The sequence below is a fragment of the Urocampus carinirostris genome, chromosome 9, assembly GCF_059441175.1.
Source record: "Urocampus carinirostris isolate Australia breed hairy pipefish chromosome 9, RoL_Ucar_1.0, whole genome shotgun sequence".
In the NCBI taxonomy this organism is placed as follows: Eukaryota; Metazoa; Chordata; class Actinopteri; order Syngnathiformes; family Syngnathidae; genus Urocampus; species Urocampus carinirostris.
In genome coordinates, this window is record NC_142357.1 from 17,608,977 (window position 1) to 17,622,663 (window position 13,687).

Consider the following 13,687-nt stretch of genomic DNA (forward strand, 5'->3'; position numbering starts at 1 on the left):
GATACTTTATTCATCCCCTAAGGGAAATTCACATCACATTCACAAGTAGGGCAGCTTGGCAGCGCAGTGGTTAGCGCGTGTGCGGCATAGTTCTGAGGTCTGGGATCAAATCTTCCTGTGTGGAGTTTGCATGTTCTCCCCGTGCTTGCGTGGGTTTACCCCGGGCACTCCGGTTTTCTCCCACATTCCAAAGCAGGCATGTCAGGTTACCCTGCTGAGGATAAGCAGTTCACATAATGGATGGATGGATGATTCAAAAAAGGCTAAATCTGTTCACCAGTTACTCCTTCCTAATAATATAATTGGGAATTTAAGTTGTAATTATTTTTTTTATATGTCCGTGAAATCGAAAAAAAAAGAGATTTTCCTTATATGTGCAAGTAAATCATATTTTAATAAGAAGATTAAAATTGAAGCTCATTAAAGGTGGAATGCGTTTTTGAGGTGTATTTAAAAATTTGAAGGTAAATCATTTTCTCTTTTAATTGCAGGATATGTCAACAATGCCCAACTAAGTTCAAAGAGCCCATATGTTTTATTTTTCACCGTGCCGATTTTGCTTTCATCTTACCCTAGCTGTCAGGGGCAGAACACACTAAGTAGGATGAATGGGGTGTGGTGGGGATTGCTGGATAGAGACATCAGGTTCGTCCCTGTGTGTTTTTGGTTTATATTTGTTAGTGTAGCATAAAAATAGTAAAAGCAAGAAAAGGCCTGTTTCATGTCCAGTCTAAACGCCAACCCAACCCCCAAGAAAGATGAATAAAGAAGAGTTTATTCAAGCGTGTCTCAGAAATGCATGTACACAAAACATAAGGATATCTACAGAGGCCACAATGATAACAGCCAGGAGGTGGCGCAGGCGTTAAAACAAGTTCTAAATTCCATACCGCTCGCTTAAAGTCGTTATCTATCGAAATTGAATGGATTAAGCAACTTGGTATTGATAGCCAACACAACACAAATCCCAAATGCCATAAGGTGGTCACAGAGCTATACTTTGGCAAGTCTTGTTAATAAGGTCAGGTTAGCTAGGCCTTTTGAACGGCGCATTGTGTCATAGCAAACAAATAGACCAGTCAATTTAAAATACTTCCACTAGGTCAGTTAAAAGTATTGTGAAGCAAAGGTTATTTTTGGAACCTACGTGTATCTATCTAAACAGATGTTTCCTTAATGGTAATTATGTGAATTTAACGTTTTTCCATCCTTGATGGCATATCAGCTGCGATTTGTTTAAATTACACTCCTCGTTAGTTTTCAATATGTCCTCTGTATTTTGGTGATGCGTCTTTATAGCATATCAGAGACTATTTGTTAAAGTGCAACTCTTCAATTGATTTCAATAGATGTCTTTAGGCCCCGCGATCCTACTGAGGATAAGAGGTGCAGATAACGGATGGATATGTACTCAGGCCCATGATCCCACAATATGGCAGTACAGCACTCCATTTGTCTATAATTAGTTCAATTGACTTAAAATCGATGAGTCTTTAATAACAAATAACAGAGAATAAATTCTGACAAACATCTGGACAGCATGCAGTTTCCTCCTAAATGCATGACATTTTTTCTATGTGAACGCGTGCATAAGCATGTTCATTTGAGTGTGTACGCCAAGCTAAATATACACAGTATTAATGAAAGGACTGGCTGAATTTCCAATGACGGGCAAATGGCCCTCACATCTTCTGAGACAACTTGCCTCGTGGCGAGCGAACTGCCCCAGGATGCAAGCGTCACGTGGCTACAGATGTCAATGCTGAAGCAGGTATTGTGGCGGCACATTTACCTCCCGAACATCCTTGTCCTTTTCTTCTTGCTTTGTCACACTTTGTTGCACATTCAGCTGCAAGGTCACCTCATAACACTCTTGAATATCTATGACAATACAGGAAAAATACTCTTTTACTTTACTATCTGAAAACAAAAATGCTTCGTAGGGGAAACTTGAATGGCTTAGAGTGTCAACAAAGTGTGGCGTGGCGTTTGTCTGGGGTTGAAGTGGAAGTTCTGGCGTCTCCTCAGACAAAAAAAAAGGAGAAGACAGGCCTTTGTTCACTTGGGAACAGTTTTGCTCATTTCAAGTATTATTTTTAAGTTGTTTGAAATAAAAAAGAAAAATATTAAATATGAAGAAAAATATGATGTGTTTGGCCAATACATTTTGCCCTTTATACATACATATAATATTATATATATATATATATATATATATATATATACACACACTATTTCTAAATTATACTTCTATGTCGTATTCATTATTTTTACCTTTCTTGGACTGGGGATGTTTCCACGTGCTGAACGAGATAACTCATCCTTAAGGCATAATTAAAGTCGATAAACCATTTTAATATACACTGGCACCAAAGATGGCATATTTAGATTTCAGATACAATAAGCTTTTCAAGTAGACTTATGGAGGTCAATATAAGATCACCAAGCTTTGGTGAGAACAACCCATTTAAAAAGGAGCAAAAAGGTTAGAGACCGACGTTTTGAGTGTAGTTGGAGTCTTTTGTTTCTTCTGGAAGGTTCAGAACTTTAAAAATCCAAGTTAAGTTTGATTTGACAATTCTTCTTAAGTCACAATTTACTTTTAAACTATAGATTTATTCAACATTCCAACTGAAGAAATTTAAACCCAGATATCTAAATTGAGGTAAAATTACCATAGCACCATTGTGCTACCGGGAGAATAATACAATCATTATCGGAGTGTCACTTTAAGGTTTTAGATTTTGTTTTCATTAATGGCTGAGCTCGTCAAGGCTTAGCTCAATTGGCATTTTCGCTGAGTGGCAGGCGTTTCATAAGAATTAGTTCAGACTATATTGTTCAAGTACACAAAGGAGCTGTTATGATCTTGAAATAAATAGGGTTAACAATCCTGTAAAATTTGCCTAAAATCCAAAATCAAGACGTACCCAAAGTAAATTGAATGCTGTTCTTGAAATGTTTGAAGAACAGTTTTCGTCTCTTTTGAAAATTACCACTCTGAAGTCTTGTCCCAAACTGAAATAATTGTTTCAAGTGCAGCTAACATTGAGTAATTTAAGTTGGAACACGCAGAAATAGAAGGATTTTATTCTCGCCCAAAATGTTTTTGCACTTACATGCAGACAAGTGTAGCATGGGTATCTTAGCTGGAAAACAGTTGGGGCAATATCCTTACCTGGTCCCAGGTTAAATATTATAACAATCTGAAGTAAACATTACGTTTTACATATTTTCCTAAAGACCAAAATCTCTGCATCCGTTTACTTTGGCCAATTTTTAGACATTGTAAAAGTGTTTTAAATGTTTGACTTCTCATTCCAGAAGTCAAACACTGATTGTGCACAACTGTGCATGATAATTGGGCATAAAAATAAATCCTGAGTTGCATTACGCACATTTTCTAAGCTAATTTGAATACACATCGTAAAAATGCATACATTTATGTTGGAAATTTCATTGGCTAACCAATGCTTCAATCAACATTTGAATCTGTCACTACTGGCCACCATTTTTTTGAATCTGAAGTAAAGCATGTCATCTTTTTCAATAGAGGCACTCATAGGATATCGCAGGGTAAGGACCGTGAAAAAAAGCTTCCAATTTGTCGAGAGTGGCGTAAATTGAAATGTCAGAGGCTAACGGCCATATTGGAAATCATCTGACAAGTCCGTTTATTTTTGAAAGGAAATTATGGGGCAAAACAAACGTATTACAATAAATGTAAATGTTCTGCATTTAGAATTTTTAAACAATGCAGAAATGCGTTTAGGCGGATTTTCTTTATCTATCACATTGTCGTATTATGGAATGTCATGAATGCAACGAGGATGTTTGCGGAGAATTGTTTCATGAGTGGAATACAACGTCACTTTTTTGATGAGTCATACAGGCTTTATCGTTTTCAAGTATCTTGTTACAGACTAATCGTGATCTTTTTTTGTAAGTCAATTTTGAAAAGACCATCATATCCTGAATCACAATAGTTTAAGGTTTCCAATGATATGTGACGTGACATATTTCAGTGACTGGGTGGGCAGCAGGGCGGCGCAGTGGTTAGCGCGTGTGTGGCACAGTTCTGAGGTTATGAGATCGAACCTTCCTGTATGGAGTTTCCATGATTTCCCCGTGCTTGTGTGGGTTTCCTCCGGGCACTCCAGTTTCCCTCCCACATACCAAAAACATGCATGTCAGGTTAGTTGTCCGTCTCTTTGTGCCCTGCGACATGCTGGCAACCAGTTCAGGGCGTCTTGCCCACTGCCCGGAGATAGCTGGGATCGGCTCCAGCACCCCTGCGACCCTACTGAGGATAAGCGGTGCAGATAATGGATGGATAAATGGATGGTGACATCGCGAAGACATGTCTTCGCTTTTCAACGGTCTGACGACCCGCCGCCGGAATGTTAAGGGGTTAAAAGAAAGACCACATCCACTTTTGTTCCAAAAGCTAAACATCAGGGCAGGGTTTTTTTGACTCTGCCCAGGAGAGCTTTTTGAGAAGCACCAATAAATGCCAGGTTATTTGTGTCAAAGCTCAAAGTTATTTTGAAAGAAAAAAAGGTAATTTTTTAACACTGGTTTTCATTGATCTCAACTATATATCATCAGTGCCACATAAATTTTGGTTGTTCTTTGCAGAAGATAAATAGTGTATAGCTATTTTTTTCATGTTCTGTTCATGCTTGGTTTGTCCCAACAATACAAGTCTCATACCGGTTATTCTTCATAAGACGGGTGTCTATAACTGTTTTTCAATGTCAGGTGTCCCCAAATAGAGGGGAAACCCGCTGAAACAAAAAGCTATTGCATGCACGATTATGTGTAATGAGCCTCTGTGTCTACTGTCATGCGTCTAGTCCGTTTGAATGAACTTTTGACCACTTTTTGTATGGGGGATATCACAAAAGAAACAATGTGACCCTAACCTTAATATTGGTGATCATTGGGGTATTTCAAAACCGCCCCTGCCCCACAAAAAATATTTCCTGGGACATTTAAGGTCCCATGTAATTTAACATAGGGAACCCCCACCCAGACCATTCGTCATTGCCCTCCACTGTTTTGCTGCAACAAAAGAGTGGATGCAAAGTTCAGGCAGCTTTTGTTCTTAACAGTGCAACCGTGCAAAAATGGACAAGAGCTGCCCTGCCTCCCACATTCACCCAGCACCCATTTTACCACACACAAACAAAAACAAAATTATATAAGTACATATTAAAAAAATACGATGGAGGGACAGATAAAGGAACTTAAGTAAATAAATAAATAATGCAAAGTCATGAAAAAAAAGTTTCAATCCAAATCAGTGTACTGGTTATTAAAATGACTGGAATTAAAAAAATATTATACATTATAGAGATGTAATGTAGATATAGAATGCAATGTAAAAGGAAAAACAATAAACCCCAAATTACTATTTAAAAATGAAACAAAAAAATACATTGATAGAGATGCAAATTTAAATAGATTAAATTCAAACAAAGAAAAACAAAAAACAAGTGTAACTGAATGCCATAAGACTTACAAATTAATTAAACAAAAAAAAAACTCCAAAATGCCACTGGAAGAATAAAAACGCTGTAGAATATAGGAAGAAGTTAAACAAAGAACCACTCACACGAGTTACCATCACTTAAATCAGAGCTAGGTTTGAAGCTGATGGAACTGTCCACTACTACCATTAGAAGTGTTCCACAAGACCACATTCTGGACATCAACAGGCCCCACAAATGAAGTCAAATTATTGAAAAAGTTGCAACTAAGTCCAAGAAAGTCTTAGTGGCAGGCATTTCAAAATAATTTGCCAATTGCATCATAAAACATCAATGGAGATGTTACGTTCCAAGATTAGTCCATGCTCTTGATGACTATGATCTGAAGTGGTACCTCTTACTTACAAATGTAATTTGTTCAGGGAGTAGCTTCGTAGCCTGAAAACTTGTGCATTTTGAAAGTAAATGTGTTAATCCATTCCAAGACCCACAAAAAGTACAGGATGATTTTTTAAACCATAAAAAAAGCATCAGAACATAAAACAATTACATGTTAAAATTAGATAACCGCACAAGAAACATGGAACGCAAGGCACATAATGTAAAAAAAAAACAAAGAATAAAAGGAAATAACAATATTCATTTACTTGTTTGCCTTGCGGTTTTTGAAAAACGTATCCGATGACGTCGGCTTTTGACTATCCGCCGGTAATGCGCGAGGCAGAAGTAGCTATAGCCCGACTTGTCAAGACTTTTTCCAGGTGATTCCTGTCCACAAATTCCGAGACATTGTGGAATTTTGCTAAAATGGCTTTAATTTGAGCTGATTTAATGATGGCTGCGTCCTCCTCTCCTCTATCTTGCCGGAACCCCTCCTCATCCTCGTCTCTGAACTGACGGTGACACGGAGAGCATGCTGGAGCACGCATCCGCACTGGGTTGCCGGGCAGATTTAAGTGATAGACAATTTGTTTATGTTTGGGAAACTCTGGGAGCGCCAAACAGTAGCGCGTACTGTACTGTATTTTTTACTTCGTATCCTGAAACAACTTTGTTACTAAAAGCAATATTTCCCGTTCAGGTACTTTGTAACCTAAAACTTTCGTATGTAAATACATTAGTAAGTAGAGGTACCACTCTACTCTGAGCGATGCAACAAAGATGCAAACAAGGATTGCGTGGAAGGATAAGACCACATTCAAATAAACAGAGACAATTGCACCTACTGGAGACCTGAGAATCAATGTTATGGTTGACTACAATGTAAATTAAAAGCCTTTTCATACTTCAAGTAGCATTTTAGAAAAAATATTTCCTCAAAGTCAGATCTGGCTGCAATCTCTTGGTTCAGTATATAAAAGAAAGAATAAATAATTGAGATACCAGAGGCTAAAATGTATATACATTTTGGGACACCTAGTATACTTAAGTATAATCACTTTTTTTTTTATAAACTGGTGGACTGAATTTACCAGATTTAGTCATTAAAAGATAAAAAATGTCAGAATTCAATGTCAACATTCTGGATGTCACTGATCTTGAACGAGCCTTATGTAGAAATGATTCATACACTTAAGTGCATTGTGGGAATGGTCACAAATATCTAAAAGGATGACTGTTGCTTTCTGGAACTTGGTGAGTCAACATTGCGGTGCAATAAAGGAGGCCGATTGTTGTCCAGCACCCAATCCAGGAAGAAAAAAAGAGAGACTAATGCTATTATTCTATAGATAGTCTGTTAAGTGGCAATGCACATACAAACAGGTGGTCTTGTGAATAGTCGCTTTGATAACCATTGAGACACTTCGAGGTACTTTCCTGTAACAACATGTGACCGACCATAACAAGAAAATGTCCCCCTAACGTCTTCCAATTCCCAGTCAACAGCAGTGCGGAAAAATATTTGCTAATGCAACCAAAATATGTGGAAAAACGTATTGAAACTATCCCTTTCTCAAAAGTGGTCTGGAATGTGTCATCTCATATAGGTTCACTAAAAGTTGTATAAATTTTGGGTGGATTTTTGTGGTATGAATTAGTTTCCCGTCCCTTCTCCTAATACATCGTCAATGCATCTTTTGTATGGATTTTCAGCTCAAAAACATGCTTCCCCTTACCAAGAAGCGCTTGGAAGAGTTGGCTGCCCAGAATGGCGGACACCTTGCCAACACTGGTCTTGAGAGACTGCTCGTCAGGACTGGTCAAGCTGGCCTGGTAGCTTCTGAGCAGACTAGCCGCTCGCGCCGTATCTATGGCAACAATATGAATAGAAAAAAAAACACAGCTTCACAATATTCACAGAAAAGCAGATGTACTGTAATTGTGTATAGTATTCATTTTCATCATTGCTTAAAAGGACATTGTGTAGAGTATGTCACAAAAGTGAGTACACCCTTAACATTCAATCATAATGTTTATTTACTGAAGAAACATCGCTTTGACACAATGAACGGTAGGTAGTCTGTGTAAAGCTCATATATCAGAGTCAATTTATTCTTCCCTTCAAAAAACTCAAAATATAGCCATTAGTAGCCAAACCCCTGGTAACAAAGGTGGGTACACCCTTAACTAAAAGTTCCTGAAGTTCAATATTTTGTGTGACCACTATGATTTTGCAGAACCACTTTAATCTTCCTGGCCATGGATTTCACCAGAGCCTCACAAATTGCCACTGGAATGCTCTTCCAATTCACCACGACAATATGACTGAGCTGGGGGATATTCAAGATTTTACTTATATTTCCCCAAATATGTTCTATTGGATTTAGATCTAGAGACATGGTTGGCCAGTCCATCCCCTTTACTCTTAGCCCCTTTAGAAAATCCTTGGGCATCTTAGAAGTGTATTTGGGGTCATTGTCAGGCTTGAATATTGCCCAGAGACCCAGTTTCTGGAGGGAGGGAATCATTCTCTGATCCAGTTTTTCACAGTATATTATTGAGTTCATGTTCCCTTAATGAAATGCAATTCCCTAATTCCAGTTGCACCCATACAGCCCCAAACCATGATATTCCCAACACCATGCTTGACTTTAGACACGACATAAAACAGGTTTTTACTCAATACCTGGTTGCCACCACACATGCATCACACCATCTGAGACAAATAAATAATATTTGTCTCATCTTTCCAGTAAGCAATGTCCTTTGTTTACTAAGTTCTTTTCATTATGTCAAAGCGATGTTTCTTTAGTGATGTTCTATTAGATATTATAATGAAATATTTTCAGAAATGTGAGGGGTTTACTGACTTTTGTGAGATACTGTATTCATTAGTGTATAGTAGTGGTAACAAAAATGTCATTAATTCATATTAGGCAAAAATACATGAACAATAATATAATTGTGCTTTTTTAAAATACTTGTATGTCGAGAAATGTGTATTTAGACCCAAAAACCTTATGCTTAAGTGCTGGAAAAGTCTAACAAGGCTGTGCAAGGAAATAAAGAGGAAAATGGTGCGGTTTGTTCACTAGAGTCTCTGTAGCTTTTTATCCTTTGTGCTTTGTAGAACTCCAAATATTACAGTGTCACTTAAATGTTAATTATTAAACATAAATATTACGGGTGTGAAAACAAAAGATAAAGCGTCAAATAAAAAATACATTGCAACAAGAAATGACATTTATTAAGATTACATTAAAAGGTATTACATTAAAATGTAAGTTGATTTTTCTCTTTACCAATGGAGATTTCTGTAAAAAGATAATTTATGCTCTCTTGGGATTGCCATATTTTTTTTTTCTTTCAAATTTTGAAGGTACCATTTATTGTCTCTGACTACTCTTTAAAGTCACTACTAACCATCCAAACAAATCCACAAAGTTTCAGATTTTAGGCCTAATTTTCACTGAGGTCCCCATCAGTGTAATGGCTGTCCTCAAAGGGGCCTGATGTAACTAAATATAAATGAATGGCATGTGTGAATGGGTAAGTGTGAAGCACATTGTAAAGCGCTTTGGGAGGTCTTCATTGACTTGAAAAGCGCTATATAAATGCAGACCATTTACCATTTACAATTACTTATTACACACATTACATTCGCATTGAAAAATGTTGCTGTATAATGTATTATAAACTATATACTGTTGATCAAAATAATAAAATCTAGTACATTTTGGGGTCATTTCTTGATTAAAATATCTTCTTGGGGATTTGGGACCTCTCTTGTTCTCCGTGCAAGTTCAAAATCCATTGATGTCTTCTCTCCTTATGTTGAGTGTCTACTAAACTATAAACCTATCAGGAGTTTTTGGTCAAAGCACTCTTTAATTTAAAATTTAGATGCTCAGACATTTTAACCTCTCTAAGCCCATAACAGGCTTCTTGCAGCCAAAGGGAAGTTAAGTAAAATACTTTTAAAAAACTTTTTAATGCCTTTGGAAATCAAATTCAAGACAAGGTAGACAAAAAGCACAATTAGAAACAAACAAAACACAGACAATACATCGTGCTTCGTACAAATTACCTGGAACAGCTTTAAGCCATGGCAAAAAAAAAAACATTCGTCAGACAGCCACTTGACATTAAATGTACACTTTCCCATGGTCCAAAGTAAACGTCTCTGTCTGAAGTTGCTACCTGTATTGTGGGTAGACCTAAGACATACGTCTGCTCTGAAAGGCCTGACTGAAATCACATCTCCACTTTGACAATGCGGTCATGCGATGTTGACTCAAAAGTAAATAGGTGTATTCATTTAAAAAAAGACCATTGATAAATGTGACTGAATCTTTTTAGTTCAAACAAATGTAAATCGTGTTCATGTGTTCACATTTATAAGACGATCAAAAATCGGATTTAAGACAGTTTAATGCCAATTAAAGCCTTATTTTTATAATAATGAATTCAATGATTTTTAAGACTTTTTAGGATTCCGCGGGAAACCCGGCATACGCTTGACGTTGGTTTTATAGATCATGTAGACACATAAATATACAAAAGTAACAGAATAACAACCATGGTGAACGATATTGAAATTCCAGATTTCCCTTCACTTGACGTATTACAACAGAGCGCAGTGAACGCACCACCGGCATCAATAAACGTTTCTAAAGTTTGACCAAAAGGCCAGCAAAAGTTTGATGACAGACACAACATTAAAGTTCTTAAGGTGTGAGATATGATGGTATGTGATTATAATTACAGGAATCTCAACAGTTTTTAAAAAAAACTGTTGCTGTAAATAAGAGACGGTAATGTTCGTAAATTCCACCATTTTCCCTCCACCTGACCTGCCAGTACGGTACACACCTGAACGCACCACCATCCTTTCTGACTACATTCCAACTTTTGACTTTTCGACACGTCAACAAAGTCTTTAAACCGTTACTCACCGTATCTATGCACCATGCCGTCTCAAAATGCATGAATGTTCACGGGTCAAAAGATGTTTTTCCCCTTATAAAAGGAAAAAGGGAGTCAGATATGCAGTAACGGTCGCTAGCTCCAAAAAAAGTAGCCACAAACGAGCTTTTTATGCCCGCCCCCCAAAATATGAGTCACTCGTCCTCTCGCCCGCAACACGTGAGAAGAGTTAATCAGCTCGCAAGAACTTTTTCACCCGAGTTTGTGTCCGGGGAGACGAATTGGCCCATGGAGTTGTTGTGCGGTAGTCGGCCTCCACCTCCTCCTCCTGGTTTCTCCTCCTCTTGCTCCCTCCTCTTCCTCCACGTTGTCGCCATGACGCGCCTCCGTGATTTGGCCTTCTGCTCCCGGAGGGGACCACGCCTTCCTCCGCAGCAGAGCCCCTTCGACTTGCCGCAAAAAGGTTGTTTTTTTACGGCATGACACTCCAACACTGATGCTGTAGGGGTTTTCTTTCTTTTTAAGTACCGGCTTGTGCTATTTTTTTCTTCCTTGCCCGCCGCAAAGCCAACCCGTTCAATGCTGACATTGAAATACTTGTCTTTGACGCCCTCTAAGGGCGGGATGGAGAAAGGCAACCACAAGGCTGTGGTTTACAGTGAAACGTTTATGTTTGAGTCAATAAATTGAATCAAAAGGTATTTTGTAGCACTTTTCAGACAACAAATTATTATTATTATTAAAATATTAAATAACAAAAATTAATAAACACACAAAATGGGAAAATAAATAAATTTATTTTAAACGAAAAAAAAAGAGAAAAACATGACATCCCCCTAAAACAGTCAAATAATTGTACAGGAATAGTCCATATTACAATAATAATAATAATGAATAAATAAAAATATTTAAATAGATAAAAACATTCTATAATACGAAAAAGAGTTCATAATATAACAAGGGGTTGTGTTTTAATTTATAACAAACTATATTAGATAGATAGATAGATAGATAGATAGATACTTTACTGTATGTTTAAGTTTAAGGGAATGGACATTTTCCCTAAGAAATAAGAATTGTTTTCAATTACATCATGTTTTGATTGATATTTGGAATTTAGGAAGGGCTTTTCTTTGTGAGGGAGTTGATCGATTTGAATATATTGTAGTCTATTACTATCTAATGCATTGCATTGTTTTACATCCATCCATCCATTATCTGCACCGCTTATCCTTAGTAGGGTCGCGGGGGTGCTGGAGCCCATCCCAGTTATCTTCGGGCAGTGGGCAGGGGACACCCTGAACTGGTTGCCAGCCAATCGCAGGGCTCGCTCATTCACACCTAGGGACAATTGGGACCGGCCAATTAACCTAATATGCATGTTTTTGGAATGTGGGAGGAAACCGGAGTGCCCGGAGGAAACCCAAGCAAGCACAGGGAGAACATGCAAACTCCACACAGGAGGTTTAATCTCATGACCTCAGAACTGTGCCGCACACGCGCTAACGAGTACGCCGCCGTGCTACCCTTGTTTACATCCGGTTCCTTGAATTCCTACCTTATATTTTTTCGGAGTTAATTTGTTCATTTTACATTTCATGATCAGTATCCTTTCACTGATACATGACTATGTGATGTATTATTTTGACAAATTGTTTCAGTTAGTTTAATTTTTTTATTTTCTTGCACATCATAATCGCCCGGGTAACCAATAGTTATGCAAGGCTCCATCTAGTGCCAACAAATACATAATGAGTGCTCATTCTACAGAACAAAGTTTGCTATTTTTGTTAGCTCAGAAGGTAGAGCGCTCGTCTTGGGATCAAGAGATCGCAGGTTCGATTCCCGGCTCCTCCGTGTTATATGTAAAAGTTTCAGACACTGAATCCCTAATGCCCCCAATCGCCGCTATTGTGTGAGTGGGTGTGTGAATGGGTACGTGTGAAGCACATTGTAAAGCGCTTGACTTGAAAAGCGCTATATAAATGCAGACCATTTACCATTTAACAATGCCCAACTGAGTTCAAATAGTTTTTCTGCTTTTTTCCTCCGCACCTTTCTGCTTTTACCCTACTTTTTGTGCAGCTGTTCGTGGCGGAACACATTTTGTAGGAGGAATGCAGGAAGGGATGCTGTGTTTTTGTTTTGTTTTTATTTTTAGTGTACAGTCCAAACGGCAACCCAAATCCCCCCCAAAAGATGAAAAAAGATACATTTATTTGAGAGCGTCTGAGAATTGCACGTACTTGCACACGCAACATGAACGAGCGGACGTAGGCTACTATGATGACACAAGCCAGGAGATGGCGGCCACGAGTAAAAGAAATTCCAAACTCTGTCCAACTTCTTTAATGATTGCATACACCACAAAATACGTTCACCTTTAGACGGACACATTTGTACCTAAAGTTAATAAAATAAATTATACGTTACTAAGTAAAATACACTTTGGATATTTAATTGAAGTGTTTTAAGGCAAACATTTATATTCCGTGGTTTCCTTTATAATAATTTTGTGTCAACCTTTATGGGAGTCGAGTGTTCTTAATAAACCCCCTAGCAAAACAATGAAAGCTTAGTCGATTGAAGAAAATACATAGTTTTAAACAAGGCACACACACACTAAACCGTTTGTTAGTTTTTTTAATTGTAATTGGCTTGTATGACGTGCGTTGACAGGAAAACAAAAAAGGTTTCTAACCCCAGTCTGCATCTGACTTAAATAAGTAAGGCTGCAATTATCAAATCAATTGCAGTCAATGACCATAATTGAAAAAATATAGATCTGTACACCAGCAGATGAATGTTTGTGTTGATATGCAACTAGGTACCTGTAATAATATCTTCCTTAATCTCAGTAAAAGCAATCTGGTTGATCAATTATAAAT

General features: G+C 37.7%; 1 protein-coding gene across 5 annotated transcripts in view; it reads right to left on the bottom strand.

Moving 5' to 3' along the window:
- The window catches only part of LOC148359467 (disks large homolog 1-like), a 36,972-nt gene extending 25,612 nt beyond the window's left edge, over positions 1 to 11,360 (bottom strand). For all 5 annotated transcript variants that reach the window (XM_088344716.1, XM_088344713.1, XM_088344715.1 and 2 more), the window contains exons 1-3: positions 10,829 to 11,360; positions 7,610 to 7,741; positions 1,793 to 1,881 (exon numbers count right to left, since the gene is read on the bottom strand). In XM_088344716.1, the coding sequence (XP_088200842.1) occupies positions 1,793 to 1,881; positions 7,610 to 7,741; positions 10,829 to 10,844 (237 nt within the window). In that variant the 5' untranslated portion in view covers positions 10,845 to 11,360. The remainder of the gene's footprint in view (positions 1 to 1,792; positions 1,882 to 7,609; positions 7,742 to 10,828) is intronic.
- Between the last annotated feature and the right edge of the window lie 2,327 nt (positions 11,361 to 13,687).